The sequence below is a fragment of the Caretta caretta genome, chromosome 11 (assembly GCF_965140235.1).
Source record: "Caretta caretta isolate rCarCar2 chromosome 11, rCarCar1.hap1, whole genome shotgun sequence".
Lineage (NCBI taxonomy): Eukaryota > Metazoa > Chordata > Testudines > Cheloniidae > Caretta > Caretta caretta.
The window spans coordinates 18,151,343-18,178,110 of NC_134216.1; the positions used below are offsets into that span (position 1 = coordinate 18,151,343).

A 26,768-nucleotide genomic window follows, 5' to 3' on the forward strand; every position below is an offset into this window, starting at 1 on the left:
ATACCATTTGGGCTAACTGTTGTTTATTTGTGTTCACACAGATTTCAGCAAGACTATGTGCTAGGTTTAAAAAAAATAGCATTTCCTAGTTCCTAGAATGTTCAGAGGTGGGATTTTCAAAAACGCTTAAGTGATTTAGGAGGACATGTCCCACTGACTTTCTCCTTTGTGTCAGGTACTCTGAAGTCACTTAGGCACCTTTGAAAATGCCTCCCATTGTGTTTTTGAGAATATGCTTGATAATGCTGACCAGATCTAGTTTACCAACACTTGGGGTCCGGACAGGAAGAAGCAAGCTAGGAAAAAAATGGTTGTTAGAGAACATCAGTGATTGTTCTTCATGACTGTAGCCCGCATTGGCTTAGTAGGATTTACAGTATGAACCTGGAGCTAAGGAACTTTTAGGCCACAATTCTGCCCTGAGATCTGTAAGCCTCCAAATGGAAGGTGTATGGATATTTGAGGGGACAACTGGCTCCTTGGAATGTAATTGCACTGCGGAATTGGTCTGCTCTCTCAACCACAATGGCAAGGACACTGGAAAAAATTCACCTAAATGAAGAGAAATATAATTTGGACAATTCAACCCATGGCTATACCCAGAAAATATTCTGAAACAAGGCGCAGGTCTACACTACAGCCAGGATCGACGCTCTGAGATTGATCCATCAGCAGTCGATTTAGCAGGTCTAGTGAAGATCCGCCAAAACGACAGCAGATTGCTCTCCAGTCGACCCTTGTACTCTACCCCCAACGAGAAAGTAAGGTAAGTCAATGGGAGAGTTTCTCCCGTCGACCCCCCACAGCAACTCAACCTAAAGTACGTTAACTTCAGCTACGTTATTCATAGGTCGACTCACCGCGGTAGTGTAGACATAGCCAAGGACACTTTTGCACAGACCTATATTGCCATGAACTCTATAGAGTGTACACGGAGTAAGAATTCTAATCAGAAACTCCCCTCTACTCACATCCTGACAGACTCATCTTACTGCAGAACACTGGTGCTCCTCCGTGTTGAATATACAGCAAACTTCCTATCCCACAGAGAGCTGTGAGGGTGAATACTCCAACCAGCTATGTGCCATTCTGTATGCACACAATTTGCTCTGGGATGATGATGTTGCTGACTACAGTTCTTGTGTCTGGTGGTTCAAGCTTTGTCATCTAACAGAAATACATGGAGAAGGAACTTGCTTCTCAGCATAAGGGAGAAATAACGATCCAGGGGCAGGATTCAAAGAACTGAAGACGTAAATAATTGAAACCACATAATAGAGAAAGAATTAGCCCTTCAAAAAAGTGAAGATAACAAATTAACACAGACAGGGTTTTTTATTCCCTCCACAGGTTGTAGCCTGAGTTTGAGTCTTATATTACAGACAGTTAAATACCTCTCTGAAGTACATTTAGTATTTAGCGAAGAGACTCTTCTGAGTCTTGAGAAGAACTCTGGAGTGTCCAATGATCAGCTGCCAGATCATGAAGGTTGTATTAAATACTTCCCTTGAAGCACATCACTAGCTCACAGCCTCCTCCTACTAATACCTCAGGCATTTGAAAAGTCAGGCCTTGAGCAAATTGGCTTGTTAAACCTGTTGAGAAATGGATTTTTTTTATGTAAAGCCCTTCAACACAAAGTTAGCCATAGAAATGAAATCTCTCTGTGCTCAGAACAAAGGTAGGTACTGTGACAGTTTAATCTGACATCCCTCACATGGATTCTTTCAAAAAAAAAAAAAGGAGGACTTGTGGCACCTTAGAGACTAACAAATTTATTTGCGCATAAGCTTTCGTGAGCTACAGCTCACTCTTGATAGAAACAGTTGACATGTCCCTCGGATAAATGATCTGCCTAACATTATGAAAGACTGACATGTCCAGCCTGTTCTCAGAGGGGGAAACCCAGCGTTTCTTGCCAGTGACTGCCATTCACTGTCAAACTCTCCCTTCCTGGGTGAGATTATTGTGTTACTGGCGGCAGAAGCACCAGATCACCACTGACCTCTGAGACAATTCTCAGTCTAGCTTCAGGCCAAGCCATAGCACAGAAACAGTGCCAGTCACACGCCTTACCAGCAGCAAAACAAAAACTGGTGAGGTAGGAGGAGAACCAGAAAGGAACAGATACACACAAGCCAAAGGAGGACAGGATTTTTGAAAATACCTTCTTACTGCCTGGAGTGGGGGGAGGGACTTTGACAGATAGCAGAGTAGGACAGAAGTCCAAAACATGTGTGGCAGGTAGGGGGCTCTTGCCCCTTCCAACTCCCTTTTGGTTCTCTGATTAGCTATCTATTGGCTGGGAAAGGGGGATGGGGCTAGTTGATTGGCTGCTGTCTGCCTCTCCTTGCCTACTTAAGCTGAGCTAGGGCTTTTCAAAAGCCTCTTCGTGTATATTTACACTGCAGTAAAAGACCTGCTGCATGGCTACAGCTGGCCCAAGTCAGCTGACTCAGGCTGATGGGGCTCGGACTGCAGGGCTAAAATTGCAGTGTAGCTATTTGGGCTTGGGCTGGGGTCCCAGAGTTCAGGCTCCAGCCCAACCCCAAACATCTACACTGCAGTTTTTAGCCCAGCCCAACTCAGTTGACCCGGGCTCTGAGACTCTATACCAGGGGGTTTTCGTTGCTGTTCGGCCGTGCCTGGAGAAAGCATACATGTGGGCAACATTGCAAGAATCATGGGACCAGAGCCAGCACATGGAATCTTTTAGGTTCCCAGCTCCAGGATGCCAGGACAAGGAAGGCTCGAGGTGGCTTCTACAGCCAGGCGATGCAGCACCCAGAGGAAAGGTAGGCACTATGGGACCACCCCTTCCTGCTTCTGGGGGCGCACTCTGGTAGAGAGGTCTCTAGCCTGTCATGGGGGTCAGACACTTGGTTCCCTGACCTAAAGGCACAGCCTGCTCAAAAAGTAGGAGCCCTGCAGGGTGGGTGGGTATTGATGCACCTTGCTTCCAGAGCTGCAGAAAATTCAAAACAGAGGAAGCTGCAGGGGACTCAGCAGTGCACCATTGCCCCTCCCTGCTGCTGGGAGACAGGGGCAAGGATGTGTGGGGTGGCTGCTGCTGCCGTAGGAACATCCTGCTGCCAGGACTGTCCATGGTGCTGCTGCCCTTTTCCTCACCCTGCTCATGGGGGAGGGGGTTGGGGCACACGGGAGGCTGCTGATGGTGTGGCAGAGGGCATTTCAAGCACCATTCTAGGAGACATTCAGCTGGGACCTGGCAAGATGCTAAGTCCCCTCCCACCCTTATCTCATGGTGGAGGGTGTTGAGGTCAGGGACAGCATGGTCCCTGCTCTCCACCCTCCACCCCCCAAGGGGGGCAGCTCAGGACTGCAGAAATAAGGCATGGGAGGAGGATTGGGGCAGCTACTGCAGTGGGGAGGGGCATGGGAGTGGCCAGAGGCCTTAGAAGGGGTTTCCTCTCCTGTTCCCTTGGGGGTGGGGGCAAGTCCAGCCCTCATGGAGACACTGAATGGCGGCCTCAGAGATGGGCAAAGATTACTTTATGCCACTTTGTCAAGCAATCATGGACCTAAGGTCACTGCCCCATGGGGGAGACAGATTGTCAGTCTTCCAGGACTTCAGAGTGGATGGGGACCACTGGCAAGGGAACAGTGGTGAGGAGGGGAGCTGGAGGGGGACACTCTCTAGCCTGGATTGAGGATCAGAGTAGGACAGAGATTTCAGTGGACAGTACCCAGGACCTTGGCTGGGACCATTCACCTTGCAGCTGGCGGACAACAGATTCCAGAATTTTGCCCTGTTTGCCAACAGAGATCCACAGGTGATGCCCAAGCAACTGTGGACCCTTGGCGCTGACAGTCACAGGAGTAGTCAGGAATGCAGTTGCCCCAACGACGGCCTGTGTGGTGTACCTTACTGAGTTCACGGAATCTAAAGCTCAGGAAGGACTCCAGCATCTGTGACCCCTCCCTTAGCATCAGGTGGTGACAGACGCCATGTCCTTGGTGCACTACGGGTTAGCTCCCTCTACTATATCGGGTCAAATAGTAGGACTGTCCTATTGGTGTAAGCTAGGTTTCCCAGGCCCATGTAGAGATTTCCTAGAGTGGAAGCTTTTGGTCCAGAGACCAAGGGCAGAGGAGGGGTGACAGGATCTGCATAGCCACTGATATTCTTTCAGAGTTATTAAATGGTTTGCCCAGGATATGCAGTGCTGTGAGGGAGGCCATTACATTCAAGGCAGCATTTTTTGTGGCCGCCTTTGGTGCTTTCAGGGTAGCAGTGCCGCAGACAACGACAGACAGGTCCAGGTGGGCAGTTTAATTACCGAAGGTACAGTGTCACTTGTGCAGTGTTGCTGCATTTAAGGTTCTCTGAAGTAGATCAGGATGGGAATGAGGCCTCAGTAGTGATATGGAAATATGCAGATGGATGCCTGTGCTCTGTAAGGGCACTCAAAGCTTTCCCAGCCAGATGGAACCAGGAGCCAGGCCCACGGTTTTTGCACGTGATGGTAGCTTCCTGACAAGACACCAGTTTGCTGCAGTAATAAAAAAAAAGCTTTGGCCTGCTGCAGTCTCAACCCAGTTAACTTTAGCTCATATTCTTTCAGGACTGGGGCAGTAGCATCAGCGGGCTTTGACTTTTGTTAGGTTCAGGTTATAGGACGCTAGAAATCAAATTGTTACAGAACTTTTGTCCACCCCCGGGGAAAGGTTGCTGGGACTGGCATTAAGTGTAACTAACCCTGTCTGTTTCTGAACCGAGGAGATATCCAAAGCATAGTCGATGTTTGAATTTGCAGACACTCTATAGGGCAATGGGCCTGCAAGAAGGTAGCCAGGTCAGCAGATGGATCACTGCTGGGCTTCCAGGCTGAAGCGGTACATATGCAGTGGGTTCAACAGGACAGGCATGCTGTGGGAGCAAGCTGCTTTTGGTATGGCAGATGGGACATGAGCTGGTCTTGGCACTCATTGATGCTGCTCGTTGATGATGGGTTGATTAAGCATTTGGGGCTGAATGTTGGTCAGGCAGCAGAGCAGGTGCATCATAATTGCACTGCAAGACTGAAGCCATTGGCCTTTGATGGTATGGCCAACAGGGCATGAGCTGGTCCCATCACTCATTGATGCAGGTAGCTGATGTTGGATTAAGCAATTGTGGCTGGACATTGGCCAGGTCAGCAAGTGGATTGAAACTAAGCTGCAAGGCTGAAGTCGTTTGCCTTCAGTGGTGTGACAGATCATGAAGCATGAGCTGGTTTCAGCACTCGATAGCCAAGCTACAGCCACTTGATGTCCTGATTATTCACCTGGACAGAAATAGTCCAGGGGACTGCACAGGATTAAATTTAGGGACTAGGATACAGAGGGTTGTGGAGCTCTTCCTACAAGGCACTTAATTTGTCTGGTCAGGGATGCTTGCAAAATGAGTTTGGTGCGGGGTTATTGAGCCAGCTCATGTCAACACAGCAAGAAAAAATGTGAACTATGAGGTAGCTGTGATCATTTTGAGAGTTTGGAGGTGGTGGGGTGCTGGTGGGGATAGCACCTAGTGATATCAGATACAATAGACCTGAGCTCTCTAGGAAGGGGATGGAGTTCATCTGTCAGATGCTGGGGCTGACATTTGGCTCCATGACCTCAGGGATTGGGTCAGGCAGGAGATGCACACCAGGAAGGAATATACGTTCTGAGACACATACAGGAAGAGGTTATTAGGGATCTTTGATAGAGTGATTTTTGTTGACAAAAGGAAAAATCCAAATTTGATAACATCAGTAGACTTTTATCCTCTACACAGGCAGCTACTGCAAAAAAGAAATGCTAGCATAATGATAATGTTAAGGTTGGCATATCAAACACTCAAGTCAGCAAACTACTCCAAATGCTCAGGTAGCTCTAGCACTGTATATTTCCTATTAATTAATATGATTAAGTATACAAGGTGTGTAAGGTGGATGAGTTAATATTGAGGATGAATCCCAACATTTGCCTTTTGAGTGCTTGATCTCACCATGCTGAATTAATACCAGTTCTGCATTTAATAAAACACAATATGCGCAAACATTTCTGTACATGTTCAACTTCAAGGGCTCGGTCTTGCCCTCAGAAATATGAACATGACTCTCACTGTAGTTGATGAGAACTGTGTGTGAGAATTTGATTCAAAAAGTTTGCTTGGCGAGGTTCCTGGAATATCCTACTAGATAGTGTGTTGTGATGGTAGAATGCCCCCGGTGGTGCTACATTTTGCATTATAATGTAGAAGAAAACAATGCATTCTTGATTGGTGATGCAGCATGATACATATTAAGTCTGAGACTACTGCTTTAGAAAAGTACCATCTATGTACTGTCCCACATGAAATATAGACCTCTGAGTTATTTTCCTGAGCTGGCCACAAGATGTCACTCTTATTCCACAAAAATCCTGTACAACTGCATTCGTTTGGTGGTTGCATATAATATTTACCTGTTGAAGAATGAAATTTGATCTTAAAATGTCTCATTGTTTTCATTCTGTATTTTGCTATGTAATTTATCTCTTAAAAGAAATGAATGAACTGTTTTAAATGTCTGCTGGTGTTTTGTTTGTTCTGTTCTAGTCTTTGGATTTAGGAGTTGTTATGGTGGGAGCATGGGGCTGTTTGTGTTGGCTGGGAAAGAAATGTTTTCAGTACATGTCACTGTTTCTTGGTTCTATATTTTGTAGTTCAAAATCTTTAATAAATGCTAATGGAGAAATAATTACAATTTGAGAATGAGTTCCCCTGAGCTCCGTAGTGGAAGTGTTATTTCCAAAGTCTCTGGGATGAAGACTTCACAAACTATATAGCACATACCATGTTTTCTCTACACATCATTTGTATTCCACTTCATGGTAATAAGACATTCAATCCCCTGTCATTCATCACCAATGAAACATCCTATGACAGTTAGGAGCTGGTGATAATAACTTCCCTCATATTGCCAGTGCTGAAGATGTGGATAATTTGTAATAATACTCCTATCGTGTCTTATGGCATTTCTATCACATCCATCACCATAGGGTCTCTAGATGCTATATTTTTTACACTAATACAATCCTTCTTTATATGGTGAGCTGCCCTCCTCTATACCTGTAACATGGGTGTTATCTTTGACCCAGCCCTCTCTGTAGATCATCATATCCAGGCTGTGTCTAAATCTTACAGGTTCTTTCTGCATAGCATCTCTAAAATTTGGGCTTTCCTATCCATCCATGTAGCTAAAACTCTTATCTAGGTCCCTCATCATTTTGCATCTTGGCTACTGCAACGTTTTCTTCTCTGGCCTTGACGAATGCAACCTTGAGCCACTTATATCCATTCAAAATCTGCTATAAAGATCATTTTTCTGGCTCCTCATGTTGATCATGTCAACCCTTTCTTTGCATTTTCAGTTAGTTCCCCTTTCTCCACCTCCTCAAACATAAGCTACTTGTCTTCACTTACAAGGCCCTTCTCAGCGTATCTCCATCCTACCTAGCGTGTCTCATACTTGTTAAATTTTCAAACAAGCACGTTAGTGTTTCCTACCATGCTCCCCCTCATGCTCGGGAAGGGCAAAGTTACCTTGCTGTCTTCCTCCAAATCTCTCCTGTGCCATGATGCTAACAAAATCTTGATATTGCCTAGCAGGCTAGTATGCTGAGGCAATTGCCTGTCATACTGAGCGATATTGTCTCATTCTTTCCTTGTGCTCCCCCGGTCTGTCACATCCAGCTCTTGTCATGTACGTAGATTGTAAACTTTTGGGGGCAGCATTCATCTTTTTGTTCTGTGTTCATACAGCGCCTAGCACAGTGGGGCCCTGATCCATGCCTAGGGCTCATAGGCATTACTGCTATTCAAATAATAATTATAATATAGAATCATTCACCAGAGGATCCCAAAGCATTTTACTAACAATCATTTATACTCAAAAGAGTGACTCTAGAAATGGCATTGAGGGATTACATGTTTCTCAATGACTCAGTAGCCAATTACTGAGTTTACAATTGTAAAGCTGTCTACCAGCACTGCACACATGTTACTGAGATCTGAAAGTCAAACTTTGTTCTTTCTGGCTCACACATCTGCCTCGGTGATAAAGATTCTGCAATTTGTTAAAAATTCAGATGATGTGCAAGCCAGACAAGAACACTCTCCCATTGTTATGCTGACTAAGCAGTGTCAAGAGGAATTTAAAAAGGGGGGGTGGGGGCTGGGGGCAGTAAAAAATTTATATTTGTAACTAATTTTAAACAGATGTAACTCTAGAAACAGAAGATCTGTGGATGAAAATGGGGTTATTTTTACCTAGTTATTTTTTTCCTCACTATAATTGTTCATTAAGATTCATGGGATCTCTGTATTAAATGCATTTCACAGATGAGAAAACTAAATCACAAGAGGATATGTACTTGCACACAGCATTTCAGTGGCAGAGCTGAGAATACAAACAAACTTATTGTTTCAATCTACAAATAAGAGTCAAAGGACCATAGTTAATTACTTGTATGGAGGTAGAATCTGGAGGCCTCCATCTGCATCAGGCCCCCACTGTGCTACTTGCTATACAAATATAGAAGCAGAAATGCAGCTTACTCTAAGCTTACAGTGTAAGAGCCTGTCTTGGCTACATGGGAAAGTTTCACCAGTTACACAGGTATAATTATACTGATATAGTTAAACCTCTATAGTTACATTGGTATAACTCCCCATGTGGGCACTCTTATTCCAGAATAAAAGTGTTTTTTTTTCAGTTTAGTTTAAACTCCTTTCATATGACAAGCTAAACTGAAAGAAACCACTCATACTAAGAGTGTCCACTGGTATACTGGTAAGTAATACTATATCAGTGTAAAGTCACACTTCAGCTTATATTGGTGTAACTTCCCATGTAGAAAAGCCCTAATTTGAAACAAGATCCATCAACAGAATGTAAGACACAACAGGATGGAAATGGGTAGGGAGCAGTGGGAAGACAGTACCTTGCAGTTAGTAGTTAGATGGTTCCAAATCTGAAAATGTTTAACTAAGTAAATGAAACCCTCTGCCCCTGACTATCATTCAACCAAAGCATCCTTCAGTGCCTGATTTCTACAGGCATCACTGCAGAAGTGGATGTTGCGGGTGAAAATGGTAGTGGCCTTGTATATTAATTCAGAAAGATCATTCCATGCAGCATGAGAGAGCGAGAGAGAGAGCACCCAATCCTGAGAGGCCACAGGCTAGGATCATCTGGGTGTATATATCACCAAATCAATTCCCTGCCATTGCAGACCCTCAGGCACTGATGGCACCATAGTCCCTGCTGATCACTGCTTGTGGTACTCTACAGTGTAGTCTCCAGAGGGCTGTAGTGCTTTGGTCTAGTTACGATTGTTGGGCTTGTGCAGGGGTGTTTTGTGGCCTGTGATATATGGGAGGTTGGACTAGATGATCTAGTGGTCCCTTCTAGCCTTATACCAGTGGTTCTTAACCTGGGGTGCATGCACCCCTGGGGGTGCGAGATGCCCTTTCTGGGGGGGTTAAGACATGCCAGATTTTTTTAGAAGGTAAATCATCGAAAACACAAATTAAGCACAGGCACGTAAGTACAACTTCATCAGACCTATGTATTTATTAACATTATACATTTTTTAATGATTACTGTAATATACAAACAAGAATATATCTAGGTTTAAAGAACTGACGTACTTCAACGATTTTTGATAAGGGGTGCAAGAACATATTTTGATTTTTGATAAGGGGAGAGAGAACATATTTTGAGAACCAAAGGGGTGCAGGCTGCAATCAAGGTTAAGAACCACTGCCTTATACTCTGACTCTATACAGTATCAGGCCACTGGAACTCACACAGAAATCAGCTGGAGTTACAGGTCTGCACCTCGTCTCTGAATTTGGCCCATGGCATTTAAGCTCTTCAGAAAAGGCATCATGGCACCCAATCTGTTTTTAGTCTGCAAAGGGCTTTGCACACCTACAATATTTTGCTGGGTAAATAGTAATCATTTGTCTTGCTGGCATTGAATGAATTTAGATTTTAAAGAGCTATGATTATCAAATCTTACAGTAAATCAAAAGCTTCTGAACAATTAGCCTTAATAAGGAGCTACACCTCTGAGAGAGATTTTGCTGTTTTGAAGAAAAAAAAACGTTTCAGAAAGAAAATGACAGGTTCCCTTTGCTCTAATAAAGATGCTTGTGGTTCTACAGCATGTCATAGCAGGAAGTAAATTAGTAGGAAACTGAAAACTGCTAACAACTGACAAGCAAGGAAAGTGCTAAATCAGTGTCTCGATTGATGGCTAGCACTGTCTCCCCCTCGTTATTTATAAATTAAAAATAAAGTCATCCTGCTGAAGATGCAGTTTAACCATACCTGCAATATCAACCTGCTACATTTTCTAAAATCCCACTAAAAGAGACAGAGACTGGGGAAATTATAGTTTGGTCCCCAATTCTTCTAATCAAAAGGTGAGCAGGATCCAAATCAGAAGCAATACAACTAACACAAGGATATAATTTGGGGTAAGAGAGACTTCTGTGCCATTTCTGCCACGCAAAGGATTCATTCAAGACCAGGCTTCACAACAATTTGTCAGAAAATGACTATTAGTCAAAACCAGAAGTTATTGTGGGAAATTCAATGAATTTCCTGTTTTTGAAATTTTTTTTAAAAAAAACAAAAGTTTCCATATTGTCAAAACATCCATTTTCAAACCAAAATGTTCCATTTTTGGTTTGAAACAACTTTTCATCTTAGAAAACTAAATTAATTTATGCGAAAAAAATTTAAAATGAAGTCAAAATTTAAATGAAATTTTTCTAAATTATTGAAACAAAATGTTTTGATCCAATCCCCTAAATTGGGAGGATTTCTGATTCATTAATTTTTTTGAGATTTTGACTGATTCAGAACAGGATATTTTCCCCTAAATCTCAAATTCTCACAGGACAGGAAGACCGATTCTAATGCAACTCTGTTCAGGACTCTAACTGTAAGGATCCAAATTAAAAAGAGAGAAAATGTCACCTTTATATATATATATATATATATATATATATATATATATATATATATATATGTGTGCGGGAAGTTCTGAGTTCCTGTAGCTCTGTGACTGATCCCAGAGACCATATGGAATGAATTCCATTGGCTTTAAGGGCTTTGAATATCTCCTTCCGTTTTAAAGTCTGTTCTATATCTGGGTGAGGCAGTTCAGGGAATGTCTACACTGCAAAAAAGAAAACCCGTGACGGTGAATCGATTGCTTTGAGCTTGTGGGCCTTGCACTACAGAGCTAAAAATAACAGAGTAGATGTTCCCTCTCAGGCTCTGAAACCCACCGAGGGGAGTGGTTAAAAATAACCCTGCACCAAGTCCACACTAATGCTTCCACCATTGCTAGCATTACTGAGCCTCCACAATGCTAGGCCATTGATAGAATATTTTTTATATAGACTTTGTGTCATGGCCAGCTCATGGGCAGTCAAATCCAGTAGTGGGAGTCAAAGTCTGCAGTCATGAGAGAGGAGTCAAGAGTCTGCTCAGTCAGGATGCTGGAGGATCAAAGGCAGGAGACAAACTGGAGATCAGAACCACAAGTTGATAACCAGATTCAGGCCTCATCAAGATATCAGGGGGTCAGAGGCAGGAGACAAACTGGAGGTCGGGAACCACAAGTCTGATGCCAGCAGTCAAGCCAGGTTAGAATGCCAGGAAATCAAGCCGTGGGAGAGGGAGCAGGAGCAAATGTAAGGGGGCACAAGGTACACACTCCAGAGCAGAGTGGAGCCCAGTTGTTCAGAGAATTTCCTGTTCCTGTTGCCAGTTTAAGTGGGCACAGCAAGCCAATCAGCTGCTCCAGGACTCTGGGGATGGAGACCTAGGGATGGAGCTGGGCTATTGCCAGCAGTCTGCCAGGTGGAGGGTTGGAGCATGGCTGCTCCCATGAATCCTGCAGACCCAGGTTTGAGAGCCGTGGGCCATGACACATTGTAGACACGGTTGCACCTGATACACCTTAGTAAACCCAGAGTAACATCATTTACTTCAAACCATTTACCTCCAAGCAACGAGTTTCAGTGGAGTTCCTCTGGGTTTGCACCAGTGTGAATGAGATTAGGATCTGGCCTGTTGTATTGAAAATATTTTTTTTAAAAGACAATACAACTCTAAGTCCTCATTTTGAAAGACACATAGATGTGAACGTTCTGGGACAAGAATCTTTTATCTTATTCATGTAAAACTCCCAGTGATCTGCCATCCATCTTTCATCTCACGTGCTTCCCAATGGGCGTTTCGGATGAGTAAAGCAAACAGGATTTGGCCTTTCATGAATGAAAATCTCCTCAACATTAAGACACCAGATGAGAATTCTATTTGCATACTAAGAATAAGCACTCAGTGGCTGGGGAGCTCATATGCTATAAAATAGACCATTGTCAAGGCTGTAGTTCATACTTTTGTAAGAAATGTAACATGCAAGGGACACGTTGCCTGTCAAGCATATAATATCACTGAAATAACTTAATTTGTTTACTCATTATAGACAGAACAGTATCCGAATCCTGTGTCCCTCTTGTCTTTCAATTGCTTCCTATGCGCCTAAGTGCCTTTGTATGTCACTTAAAATTAAGGGAAAACAGAGACCGTTTGCTTAAGTATACAACCGACTGCATTGTGAAAGTTGTAACCTATGGCAACCCAAATAATTATTTGGTATAGCAGCCTGAAATTCAGATTCTAAAGACTCGTGTAGTAGTAGAAAATGAAATACTTGTTGAATCAACTTTGACCAGAGACACCATAATGGTATGGTCTGGGTTCTATTCCCAGCTCTGAATCTAATTTGTATGATTTGGGGAAACGAACTTACTGGTAACGTGTCTCAGTATCATCATCTGCAAAATGAGGCTAACACACACCCAATCAGAGAGATTAAGGCTTATTTCTTTTTTGTTTGTAAAGAGCTCAGAGATCCTCAGTGGAAGGTGCCATAAGATTAATACTACAATGTGAAATCTATAAGGAGCAGAGACCTTAACAGATGATGCCTATAAGAACTTGTCTGAATGACGAAGGCACATAATGCTCCCCTCCCACTGACCCAGTAGCTCCTTCAACGCCTCCCAGCGATGTGGTTCCTTTAAGATTTTACATAGGAGAGACAGGTGGCCAGAAGCTGCTGAAAGCCACACCAGGGGGCATGACTTAATAACCTCAGCGGTCCCCATGACTTCATAGTTCTGGATTCAGTGAACAATCCTAAGGGATGTTAGGAGGGAGGTGTCTGTAGCAGGTCTGGGAGGTCAGAGTCAGGTGGGAAAGGAAGTAGTTAAGGGGAAAAAAACATTCACAAAAGTGAGACATGGGTTAGTTACCAGAGATGAACTGGAGATGGATGGGGAGAGCTAAAACCAGCCTCTAAATGGATAGGGGAGGGTTGCGGGGAAAACACAGAATGGAAATTAACTGGCTGGAGTGGGATGTGGGGTGGAGGGGCGAGGGAATCCGTAAAACTAAAGTCTCCAGAGACAAGTGAGGCTCAACAGAAAGCTCCCGTACCCATTTAGGCCCACTAGTCTGTCAGTGACATTCAAGGTCAGTTTTTTCCTAATATCTAAACTACATCTCACTTGCTGAAGAGTAATCCCTCTACTTCTTGTCCTACCTTCAGTGGACATGGAGAACAATTGATCACCACCCTCTTTACGACATCCCTTTGCATATTGGAAGGTTGTTATCAGGTCCTCTCTGTCTTTTTTCAAAACTTAACATGCTCAGTTTTTTTAACCTTTCCTCAGAGGTCAAAAGAAAAGGAGTACTTGTGGCACCTTAGAGACTAACCAATTTATTTGAGCATAAGCTTTCGTGAGCTACAGCTCACTTCATCGGATGCATACTGTGGAAAGTATAGAAGATCTTTTTATACACACAAAGCATGAAAAAATGGGTGTTTACCACTACAAAAGGTTTTCTCTCCCCCCACCCCACTCTCCTGCTGGTAATAGCTTATCTAAAGTGATCACTCTCCTTACAATGTGTATGATAATCAAGGTGGGCCATTTCCAGCACAAATCCAGGTTTTCTCCCCCCCACACACACACACTCAAACCCACTCTCCTGTCGGTAATAGCTTATCTAAAGTGATCACTCTCCGTACAATGTGTATGATAATCAAGGTGGGCCATTTCCAGCACAAATCCAGGGTTTAACAAGAACATCAGAGGAGGGGGGGTGGGGGGAGGAAAAAACAAGGGGAAATAGGTTACCTTGCATAATGACTTAGCCACTCCCAGTCTCTATTCAAGCCTAAGTTAATTGTACCCAATTTGCAAATGAATTCCAATTCAACAGTCTCTCACTGGAGTCTGGATTTGAAGTTTTTTTGTTGTAATATTGCAACTTTCATGTCTGTAATCGCGTGACCAGAGAGATTGAAGTGTTCTCCGACTGGTTTATGAATGTTATAATTCTTGACATCTGATTTGTGTCCATTTATTCTTTTACGTAGAGACTGTCCAGTTTGACCAATATACATGGCAGAGGGGCATTGCTGGCACATGATGGCATATATCACATTGGTGGATGTGCAGGTGAACGAGCCTCTGATAGTGTGGCTGATGTGATTAGGCCCTGTGATGGTGTCCCCTGAATAGATATGTGGGCACAGTTGGCAACGGGCTTTGTTGCAAGGATAGGTTCCTGGGTTAGTGGTTCTGTTGTGGTCAGGTTTTCTAAACCTTTTATCATTTTTGTTGCTCTCCTCTGGACTCTCCAAGTTGTCCACATCTTTTCCAATGTGTAGCACCCAGAATTCAACACAGTATTCCAATACTCCTCACCAGTGCCAAGTCAATGGAACAATTACCCACTGTTACTCACATATGATGCTCCTGTTAATTCACCCCAGAATTATATTACAACTGCATGACGTTGCCTCATATTCAATTTGTGATCCACTATTAACTCCCAGATCTTTTCAGCCTACCCAATCATTTCCTTTTTTGTATTTGTGCATTTGATTATTCTGTTCTAAGTGTAGTACTTTGCACTTGTCTTTATTGAATTTCATCTTGTTTTCAGACCAATTCCCTAATTTGTCAAAGAATTTTGAATTCTAATTCTATTAGCCAAAGTGCTTGTAACACTTCCCATCTTGGTGTCAACTACAAATTTTACATGCATATGCTCCAGTTCATTATCCAAGTCATTCATGAAAATATTGAACGGCACTGGACCCAGGACAGACCCCTGCAAGACCCCATGAGATATATCTCACTTTGACAGTGAACCATTGACATTTCACAGAGAACTACTACTTGAGTAAGGCGTTTCAACCAGTTTTGCACCCACCTTATAGTAATTTCATCAGACCACATTTCCCCCATTTGCCTATGAGAATGTCTGTGTCCCCCTATGAGGGACTGTGTCAACTACAGCTTCCCTCCTATCCACCAGGCCAGTAACCCTCTCAAAGAAGGCATTTAGTATGATTTGGCATGATTTGTTCTTAACAAATCCATGCTGGCTATTATCCTTTAGCTCCACACAAATTGACTGTTTAATAATTTATTCCACTATCTTTTCAAGTATTGAAGTTAAACAGACTGGTATATAATTCCTTGGTCCTCTTTGTTCCCCTCTTTTAATGATAGGTTCTATGTTTTGCCCTTCTCCGGTCCTCTGGAATCTCACCTGTTTTCCAGGAGTTCTTGAAGATAATTGCTAGTGATTCCAAAATTGCTTCAACTAGTTCCTTGAGTACCCTAGGATGATTTTCATCAGGCCTTGTTGACTTGAATATGTCTAACATATCTAAATATTCTTTAACCTGTTCTTTCCCTATTTTGGCTTGTGTTCCTTCACTACAATTGTTAAAATTAATTGTGTTAAGTACCTGGTCCCCATTAACCTTTTTAGCGAGACTGAAGCAAAACAGGCATTAAACACTTTAGCCTTCTTGAAGTCATCTGTTCCATATTGTGTAAGATACTAAATAATACCAGTGAATGGTGTTAGATTTCAGGTACCCCATTAGCCATGTGCTTTCATTTCAATATTTTGCCATGCATAGTTGCCCTTTTTTTCCTGAATCTTCAGCCAGTTCTCAATCCACATGATATTATTTGAATGATTTTGTATGAGGAATGAGATATTTTCCTACTCACCATCAGTTACCAGTGCTCTGCTTGTAAGGACCTTTCCCAACATAAATTTGATCACTGCCAAGATAGAGCAAAGGATTCCACTTAGAATGGAGACACTAAACAGAAAGTCATCCTGCAAGAGAAGAGGGTAGATATTAGTATGTCTTTCACACCTAGTTGTCCTGTATATTAAATGCCAAATTCTATTTTGAAATAGCTGACTTATCCAACAACAAAAAAGACTTTCTGAGTTATGATTTCCATTCCACCCTTTGCTCGCTCTGGTGTGCCTAGTTGCTTCATCACACATGGTTAGTGATGGGCCCAAGCACAAACTTTTGGCTCTTGAGCCAAACTACTCAGAGTTAGGAGATATTTTGATCTGGGTTTGACTGGAGGTTACTACTCATGCAATGGTTAGACAAAGAAGCAATCTGTTAACTGAATTACAAAGTCATACTGGCTTCCTTACTTTGGTTGATTTTGATCTGCATATTATTATTTTAACATCATTTCTGGGTGTACAATTTCCTATTAGTTAAAAAGGAGGGGGGCGGGGTGTACTAAGACCAAACCCTGGTGTCAATGAGGTCGATAGCAGTTTTGCTATCCATTATTGTTTTCTGCAGCTGAAGTCCTTGTCTCGCAATCTGCCATTTGATTTTGCTTAGTTTAAGCTATTACGACATCAATACAAATACATGAGAAACTTCTATTCCACACCACAAACAACTGAAATCCTTCCAGTGACGTATGACTCCTGTAGCCCATTGATAACTGCAACACAGTGTTAATAGAACTGTCTTGAATCGTGTGAGTCATCTCATCTCTGCAGCTTCTAGTAGTTCAATGTCAATGGGCCCCTGGTATTATGATAAAAATATTCTGGCACAAACCCTTATTGACAGCAACAGGATTTGGCATCAACTTGACGCATCTCACCCATGTTATCAGCAGAGGTAACTACCATGATGGAAGACATAAGGAAAGGGAAAAGGGGCTTTGGAAGGTACAATGGGCATTGGGAACAGAGCATAACATCTTTAAATAACTCACTAAGTGTAGTTGGGAATCATATAAATTTCTATTCTATTTAGGGCTCTGAGATCGATCCACCGGTGGTCGATTTAATGGGTCTAGTAAAGACCCACCAAATTGACTGCAGATCGCTCTCCAGTCTACCCCATACTCTACCCCTGACAAGAAGAGTAAGGTAAGTCGATGGGAGATTTTTCTCCCGTCGACCTCCTGCAGTGTAGACCCCGTGGTAACTCGACCTAAGGTACGTTGACTCCAGCTACATTATTCACTGGAATAGACTCATAGACGTTAGGGCTAGAAGGGACCATTGTGATCATCAAGTGTGACCTTCTGCATGTTGCAAGCCACATAACTTCACTCACCCCATTCAGTAATAGACCCCTAACCTCTGGCTGAGTTACTGATGTCCTCAAATCATGATTTAAAACTGAGAATTCACCATTTACTCTAGTTTAAACCGCAAGTGACCTGTGCCCCATGCCGCAGAGGAAGGTGAAAAACTCCCAGACATGTCTCCTGCTCCACCCCCAAGCTGGCCTGGGTGGCAGTGGTGGCTCCAACTCCCAGGACCACTTGCTGCTTTGTTACTGTAAATAAGGTATGTGTTTAACATCTGTCAAAGTATACACTGGACAGGGACTGGAGTGGAAATAACTGTTTTGTGATTTGTGCCGCACCGGTCAAAAAAGTCACAAGTCACCACTGCCTCCCAATGATTGTTGTCAGTGGAAATCCTTGTAGTGCTTATATCATAAAATGGGTGGGGGGAGACTATGTGAGGGTGGTCTGACTATATGACCAGCAGCATATGATCAGCTCTCAAGGAGCACAGCTCCACCAGTGGGAGTGAGAGTGTAGATTGGCCACTGGTATTGTACCCACTAGGCTGACATCTGTCTTTTCTCAAAGTAAGATTACACAGGATGTAAAAATGCCAGTAGGTGTCTGCATGAGAACTCTCACTGTTGCCAGTGGTGGGAAAAGTGTAATGAGGACAAGGCCTGCCAGGGTTTCAGCACTTCTCCCTGGTCAGTATGATACAGGGGTCTTTTCTGTCAGAACTACATATGCTAGAGTCTACAGCATGGTTTGACTGGCATCGCTCTCCAGCTACCATCCCTATCCATGGCAGTCAGGGACGCATGTTTAAATAGTTCTGATCCCCATGTGGGCACAGCCTAATTAGTTCTAAATGTTAAATTTAAACAGACATGTAATCAAATTAAAAGGGGGCTACCAGTGTGCTTATGGTATGCCTTGGATTTCTTTAGAGATGAAGGAAATTTTCCTTATATATTCTGGGAGGAAAAAAAAACCCTTCAGCTGCTGATCCTAAATATAGATTGATATTTTCACCTCTATATATGTGCATTAATTATCATTCATTCTTTGATTAATTTCGTCAAATGTCCTGATGCTCAAGAAGAGAATAAACCAGATCTTATTTCTCCATTAGGAATCTACATTCTTCAGAGAGTGAAATGTGCCCTAGCTTTGTGAAACTTCATCTACAAATGCAAAGAAACAATTCACTAAGCACTCAGTGGAGCAAATGCCGTGTCTCTCCTATATCACGCTCACCAAGGTAAGACCTAGGGCTGAGATAACACAAGCTTGTGTAACTGGAATTTTTTGAGGTGGGATTTAAGTTTAGTAGTTTGCTCAAGCCTAGGGCATCAAGGAGTTTTAGGAAGCTAAATCAGGTGGGCATGGCTTTGGGATACAAGATAGAACTTTAACGGGTTAAGGAATGGAAGGTCTTTATTTTTCAGGGCTGGGGCTGAGGTATCCAAAGTCCAATAGTCCCACATAGTCATTTTTAAAATCTTCTCATAATTTTAAGAGCTCTTCCTCTGTGTAGCTCTAAAGCTTCTCTTTCTCTCACCGCAGAAGTTGGTCCAATAAAAGATTACCTCACCCATCTTGTCTCTCTTATATCCTGGGACACGGCTGACAACAATGGACGATATAATTTTAAGGGCAGTTACAACCTTTTCCCACATAGGCACATGTTCCACAAGTGATAGATTTACTTGAACTGTCAGGAAAATATTTCAGTTACATTGTGGATTTCATGATCACCAGCTATGATCCTTTCAAAGACGATATACTTCCCATTAAAGCTTTATTGTGGAAATCAGTGAGTCCCTTTGCTTCTGTAGCTTTCTGAGGTTTTAGTAAGTGATACATTGTTTGCATGTCCTTGCTGCTTTTTCCAGCATTTGGGAGAACAGTGAACTTCAACAGTGCAGATCAACCACTTAGTACTTTATTTACAAATTCAAATGTATAATGTGTAATAATTTGCCACTGTATAGTCACATGACGTGCTATGGCATAGGGTGCTATATTTATTCTGTTTCTGCCTTATTCTGCCAATTAGTGGGGAATATGATAAGAAGACATTTTTCTCACTTCAACCAGAATTCTTTCAATCTGGTAGTCAGATTTATTCAGTTTAGCAGTTTGTAGAAGTTATATCTGTCTATTGAGAAACCTGCATTACATTTATATGTTATCCATGGATTCCAGTAAACTGGAATATTACCGTGGTTTGGTAATATGACTCCAAAGGATTGTGGGATGTGACTGCAAAGAATGGTGGGATTAGGTTCACAATAAACAAGCGTGGCTCCTTTTAAGGATCTCAGGTGGCGAGAATCTGAGAATTCTTGGTCCAGGAGATATTCAAGTCTAACTATTCATTCAGAATCTTGAAAAATGTGTGTCTGATTCCTTCTATTATAGTGTTTGTTTTGTTCCTTCTGTGTCAGACCTGTTCTGAGAGAGGCTATGATTTGATGCTATATGTGTTTTGCAACATAAGGATGTGTAGCATAGGTTTGTGTCCTGAAATTCAATTTACTTTTTCTATGTTTTGTCATATCCCTGGTGCCTAAAATGTATTTTGCCATTTGTTATGACTGCCCTGTTGTGAGTTACTAATGTGATTGGAATTTGTCTAGCCAGCTTATTGGAATCCATGGATAACATATAAGTGTAATCCAGGTTTCTCAATGGACAGATATAACTTCTACAAACTCCTAAACTGAATACATGAATGTATTATTTCTAGGGGTTTCAGAAAAAATATTTCTACATACTTTATTTTTGTTATTGAACTATAGAACACAACTTAAGTACGGTTATAATTATTCACATAGTGCAATAGGGGATCTGATGACTGAGAAGAATTGGGATGTGGATTGGGTGACCAGATATGTTCTTCCAGCTCTTATTTTTATGGCAGATGTACAAAGTGAAAAATAAAAAACAGAGTTCCTGTTCCAAAGAGCTTAATTTAAACCCATAAGACACTAGGGACCAGATTTTCAAAAGAGCACAGTTTGCATATCAGTACCTAAATGAAATATGATAGTAGATGAAAGTTTTAAACAATATCCACAGACTGGCATTAGGTACTGTGGCAACTGAGTACTTTATAGATTAGATAGGTAGACTACAGAGAGAGGGGGCAATTTTAAAAAGTAAAAGGGTTTCCAATTCTAAATCCACTTTCCTTAATCCCTTAAAATGCTCCCTGATTTTCCAGGTGCACAATACCTAGAAATAGGAAGAATGAGGCATCTCTTGGCTCAGAGCTAGCAGGGGGGTTTGGCAGGTGGAAGAGGAGTCTGCTCAGGGCACCTATCTTGTAGATAAGACTGAGGAAGAGTTTGGCAGCTAGGATGGGAGATGAGAGTGCCAGTTTTGGGTCAGTAGGTGAGAAGGTAGCATGAGGGGAGTCAGCTCAAGTTGCTTGCTGGGAGATAGGTTGCAGTAACATTCAGAAGCTAAGATAAGGTGGGTTAAGACAGTTGACAGAGGATGGCAGGAGGGTTATGAAGCTGCTTTATGGGTCAGGGAGATTGTGGTAGGGTTTGGCAGTTGGGAGAAGTCCAGTGGAGTGATTTGGGGGGGGTGTTAAAATGTTTGGAGTTATTGGCACAAGGAGGGATTCTTGCAGGTCAGTTGCTTTGGGGGTAGGGATATGAAACTGATGCATACTCTAATATGTAGTATCACAGGGACCTAAGAGTTAAATGTGTCACTCTATGGCTGTGAAATAATTCTCTTGCTAAACTAACTTGTCCTTCTCAGAAATGACTAGAAGAGAGACAATAATGGAGATCTAAATTAATAAGTCTGACCATCTTGCACCATGTCCCTTGGGACCTTCTCTCATCCCCACCTTCTTTGTACCTCTTGCCTTAGCATCTGAAAATCACAAAGGGGGGAGCGTATCTATGCAGTCTCACTGTTCATTTTCTCTGTGTTATGTTAATTAAAGCAATAGCAGTGAATAGTAACAGATTAAATTTTAGATGCTGAACATTCTCCATACAATGGAATCTTGTCATCCTGGTAAATAGAAGCTCTTTCCTTTTCCTCTCCCCTTGCTCCTATGTTGCTCTCCATTTTGAGTGTCTGTACCCACATCTCTTATATTTATTTAGAGAGAAAGTGAGTGAGCACATATCATTTCATATTTAAAATATCAGTGCACGCTTAGTCTGGTTCAGTGCTGGATGGCCATTCTCCAAACCACACAGGTGCAAGCCACACTGAGCACATTATAACAGTGAGAATCCTGTACAAAACAACCTTGTGCTGATGTATAATTGGAGTGACCCAGTAGCTGCCTTATAGGACATGGTTAGAACACTGATTCAAGGCTGGTTCATAAGGGAGGATATCTGAGTGCATTTCTTAGGGTACAGCCACACTGTAGCTGGGACCATGCTTCCCAACACAGACACTTGCCACCTCTATTCAAGCGAGTGCACTAAAAATGTGACTGTGTGGCCAGGGGTAATATGGACAGCAGCTCAGGCTAGCCACCAGAGTACATTCCCTAGGAGGCCAACCCAAACTATCATGCTAAGCCCCCCTCCACGGACACTACTATTTTTAGTGTGCTACTTGAGCACACATCTATCTGTCCACCCATGCTTGGGACGCATGATCCCAGCTGCAGTGTAGATGGACTGTCATTTCGGCATTTTAGAATTAATATTTAACTTCTTTTAAAACATTGTGCTCTTTAAGTTGTCAGAGAGAAATTATTTCTAGGAAAGGGGAGCACTCAAGTCTTGCCCCTCGATAAAGCCATCCAGCAGCCCCCTATACTTTAACCAAGTGCACTTTGACCACCGGAATAGGTGAGAACAGGATAATGACAGTTGTGTGTCCATGCTGCATTTAGTTAAACTCAAACAACCTTAACAGTGACCATCTGTTAATTAGCTTAGTCCCTGCAACTTAAGCAAGTTTGCCTGTTGGGGGATTAGCAGTATCTTTACTCATATGAGAAGGGAAGAGTCTGAAGGAGGGAATGGATATAGCCTCAAGATTTCATTTCATGGTTGTTTGTCACTAGAGGGATTCCTTCCAAATGTTTTCAATGGGTCAGACCAATATGTCACCTCCAATGTTTCACTTCTGAGTAGCCTTTGGATTAGTAGTTGGAAGAAACTCCAATACAACCCCCCCAGCCCCGTTACTAAATTTAAGCTATTATTTATTTGTAATATTTATCTTTTCTGCTTCTCTCTAATTCCAGGTGTGACGAAGTGGGAATGTTCTTAATGTTTTCTCTGAATACTGTGTGGGTGTCTCAATTTCCCCTAGGCATTTCTTAATTATCTAGGTGGTGGAATAAGGGGATGTGATTGTGGCAGAGCCCTAGAGGGCCAGTGTGATGCTGTCTGCACAGAGAATGGTCGACACCCTGTCTCCTGGCAACTGATGGCCTGGGCCCCACCTCTGTAAAGCTGCCAACTGAAGGTGTTGGAGAACAAAGAGATCAGGTGGCCTCCTGGCCTGGGAAAGAGACAAAGGCCAGAGGAGGGGCAAGAGAGTTTCAATTTGGAGCTGGCCAGGGAAATGGAGAGAGGCCCAGGTGGGGCTCTGGGCTCCCTGCCCCCCAAGATGGACCTGACTGAGGGGTCCTGTTTCCGGTACCTACAAGCTCTGTTTTAGACCGTGTTCCTGTCGTCTAATAAACTTTCTGTTTTACTGGCTGTCTCAAAGTCACGTCTGACTGCGGAATTGGGGTGGAGGGCCCTCTGGCTTCCCCAGCAGCCCCGCCTGTGCGGACTCGCTGTGGGAAGTGCATGGTGTGGAAGGGGATGCTGAATGCTCCAAGGTCAGACTCAGGAAGATCGAATCTGTGTAAGCTTCTTGCCCTGGAGACAGTATGCTCACAGAGAGGAGGCTTCCCCAGAGTCCTGACTGGCTGCTCGGTGACTCCGTGACACCAGGCTACAGAATTTCTACCAGTTGCTAGTCGCTCACGTCTGCACAATTGGAGTAAAACAGTGGCTGCCTTGCAGGGCACAGGTTTCTCTCCCCACTTTACTTTCAGTCCCTCCCACTCATTCCTGTCTTTGGGGTGTGGTGAGGGACTTCCAAGATCCTCATTTCACTCTCTGCTTATTAGTGTTGGGCAAACAGACCATTATTTGTATTTGGCTAATATTTATATTGGGGGGAAGGTGTTCCTCTTGTTTGGACGATGTACAGACCACCTCCCTCTCACCTCCCCAAATAACATTGAATGGTGGAAGAACAGCTTCTTCCCTCCAGCAGTTGGGTGTCTCATCATATAGAAGGGGTGTCAGGAGTAGGACAATCTTCCCCAGCCCCCTGGGATGGGTCAGATACACTGGGGTTTGGATCACCTTTTGCCAGTTCCTCCTGCAGTTGGAGTGCCAAGACCAGAATTGTCTTCACTGTCCCTCCCCGCACATGTGTCTATATATACACACACACACACACACAGACACACACACCAATGGGGCTATTGCTTCTTTCTCCTTCCCCATGAGCTATGGGTCTCACCTCCTTTCTCCTCCTCATGAGGAGGCAAAAAAGAAAAGATAAGATTGAGAGGCATCCTGGTGGCAGTAGACCAGGCACTAGGAGCACATCAGCTCTGCCAGCTAGGGGAATACAGATGCTGCTCTTGATCTTATTCTTCTATTTTGTTTTTCCCTCATGAGGAGAGGATAGGGGGTGAGACCCATCGGAACGGGCACTGGGAATGCTGCTGGCAGCACCAGTGGGGCAAACAACCTGAACTGAGCTGAATTTGTGGAATTTATTCATTCAAAATTCAGTTTGCCCATCGCCACTGCTTTACACACACACCGCTACTCCACCTGGTTGACCTTCCCTCACCTGAGGGGGGTTGGACATGGCTCCTTCGAGGGCCTGTCAATACAAGACAGCAGGACTGTTACAGATAGAGCAATTTCCTTATGTGTTTATATTATTTTCGGCCTGAATGGTACATAAGCTCTCCAGCAGGGAGATGTGATAGATGTGAAACCTGGAAGTTCAAAAGACTGTATCGAAAATGTGCCAAACAAGTATGGACTTCTGGGACAATAAGTGTTAAGTGGATTTCCTGGGGAATTCCTAGGCAGAGATTATGAATGCAGATTTCCCCACCTCTCGTTATGCAAAAACCCAGCCTCTTGAAGCCTAAGGCAAGGGTGATTATCTGTTACAGAAAGCCAAAATCAAAGGACTGACCTGTATAAAGAAACAGCTGATCTACCCACCCTTCTTTCTGGTCTGAGATGGATATGAACTTGTAACCCCGGGGAAACCTGTAAACTTCCAGATGCTTGGTCAGAGTTGGAGTGATCTCTGGTAGCTTTTTAGCATGCATGTAGCTTCTTTTATTGTTTTAATGCTTTCCCCTTAAGAATAAATGTGCTTGTTTAGAAGGAGTTATGTGGTAATTTATAACTATGGACAATACACCAGTCATAGCCCTTGGCAAGAAAGCAAATCGCAGGCACTGGCCTTTTTAGGCTGTCTGGTGATATCACAGTATAGATCAGGGAGCGGTGCAGCCTTAAAATCCCCAGTCAAGACAGAGTGAGAGACCAGTTGCTGCCCAGGAAAAGTGATGGCTGGGACCCAGAAGCCTAAAGTACATGCCCTTTGTGGACTATGGTGGGGGAATACAGGTGCACTGAAACTGTGACAAGGGTCACCAAACTGTTCCCCACCCCATCCTCTCCCTTTGTCCCCGTCTCCCTCCAGTTTTCTTTATTGCTAGCCCTAATCCCCTATTATCTGTAGATCTGACACCACTGCACAACTAATAACCACTCCATATAGAGTACCAAGAAATAAAAACACTACTGCTTCCATTTCAAAGACCTGTGGGTTTTTATGTATAAATAGTCATCAGTTTTCAATGCAAACATAAAAAAAAACCCAAATCCCAATCAAATTTTCACCCAAATAATAAATGGTTTCCACAAGCTCTCACTAATCAGTCTGGAGGGAGCTGCTGAGAATCCAGAGGGTCTGTCTCACAAGCTAACTTCAAAAGGAGAAGGAATTTTAATCACTTATGTTGTCAGAAAACAATCTGACAGTCCAGTGTCTGATTCAAGGAGGAGATGTGCATTCTCTTCACACAGAGATAGAATAATCTATTATTAGTACAAATATTATCTTGAGGTTGTCCAGACTTGCATATGTACTGTTGAAGTGCTGAGATGGGGCAATTCCATAGAATCAGAATATTCATAAGAAATAATACAAACATAATGTTCTGAATGCTGCTTTCAAGAGATTCTGTGGCCCAAGCCATAAATTTAGGAGCTACAAAGTCCAAGAAAAACATTTTTAGAATGAATTTAGGACTCATGAAAAGGGCCTGCTTAAAATACCTAGAGAACAAAATCTTCAGTTCATGAGACATGGCACTCCAAGCTTCCCCACTTTGCTAGGGTAACTCACCCATGGTCTATACCTTTTGACTTCAAATGGATATAAAATGCCATTTGAATTAATGTTTGTCTTTATATAAAGGGTCAACTAGTTGTCCAGCTGAAAGTGGATTGAGACCATCAATTCATTTCACACAAGCCACTAAACAGATGCTAACTTTTGTTTGCTATCAGCATGGTCAGATTAGATCTGAAGTGTAAGTCTTCATATGCTATTATCAATCACTTGAGCCATCCAGTAATCAACATCTAGGAGAAATCTAAACCAGTCATGATTATTTATCAATAATGTTCTCAGTGCTTTACAGACATGCAAGAAGTAATGGTCCTTGTCCCTAAGAGCTTAAAATCTACATAAAATACTTTCAGAAAGTTACTTGTGACACAAAAAGGGGAAATTCAACCTAATAGGCCAGACTTCTCTGTCAATCAAGAAATTACTTCCCTAGCTTCTATCCCAAACCTGGGGGAGAGAAAAAAAATCTGTGGTACTCTCTCCATGTACGTAGAGCTGTATATATCTATCTCAATAGGCCTTTTCCTTCCTGGAAATCGGAATCCTTCTTCAACTTGTCTGATGGTCTTTAACCAGCTGGCTATCCCTGCCCATTGATCAAGCTACAATATTGCTGGCCTAGCACTTGTGATCTGTTGTTGAAGGATGCTGAGTCAAAGTAGCATCCCAATTTGTTGGAGTTTACTCTGGAGATGGAGCAATCCACCCATTAAAGCCTCTACATCACTCCTATCTCTGTTTCCAACCCTGTTTGAAAAGTTTAACTGCTTAAACGATAAGCCTAATCCTTATCAGTTTCTGTTAATGATTAAACTCT

At 42.9% G+C, this 26,768-nt stretch overlaps 1 protein-coding gene and 1 long non-coding RNA gene across 2 annotated transcripts in view; one reads left to right on the forward strand and one right to left on the reverse strand.

Annotated features, from left to right (window-relative positions):
• LOC125644767 (uncharacterized) overlaps window positions 1-23,722 on the forward strand; it is a 45,047-nt gene extending 21,325 nt beyond the window's left edge. Inside the window, exons 3-5 of the long non-coding RNA XR_007359119.2 lie at window positions 17,631-17,777; window positions 18,636-18,764; window positions 22,743-23,722. This is a non-coding gene — a long non-coding RNA (uncharacterized LOC125644767). The remainder of the gene's footprint in view (window positions 1-17,630; window positions 17,778-18,635; window positions 18,765-22,742) is intronic.
• The window catches only part of TMEM163 (transmembrane protein 163), a 159,782-nt gene that overhangs the window by 6,939 nt on the left and 126,075 nt on the right, over window positions 1-26,768 (reverse strand). The window contains exon 6 of the mRNA XM_048869220.1: window positions 16,160-16,271. Within this exon, the coding sequence (XP_048725177.1) occupies window positions 16,160-16,271 (112 nt within the window). The remainder of the gene's footprint in view (window positions 1-16,159; window positions 16,272-26,768) is intronic.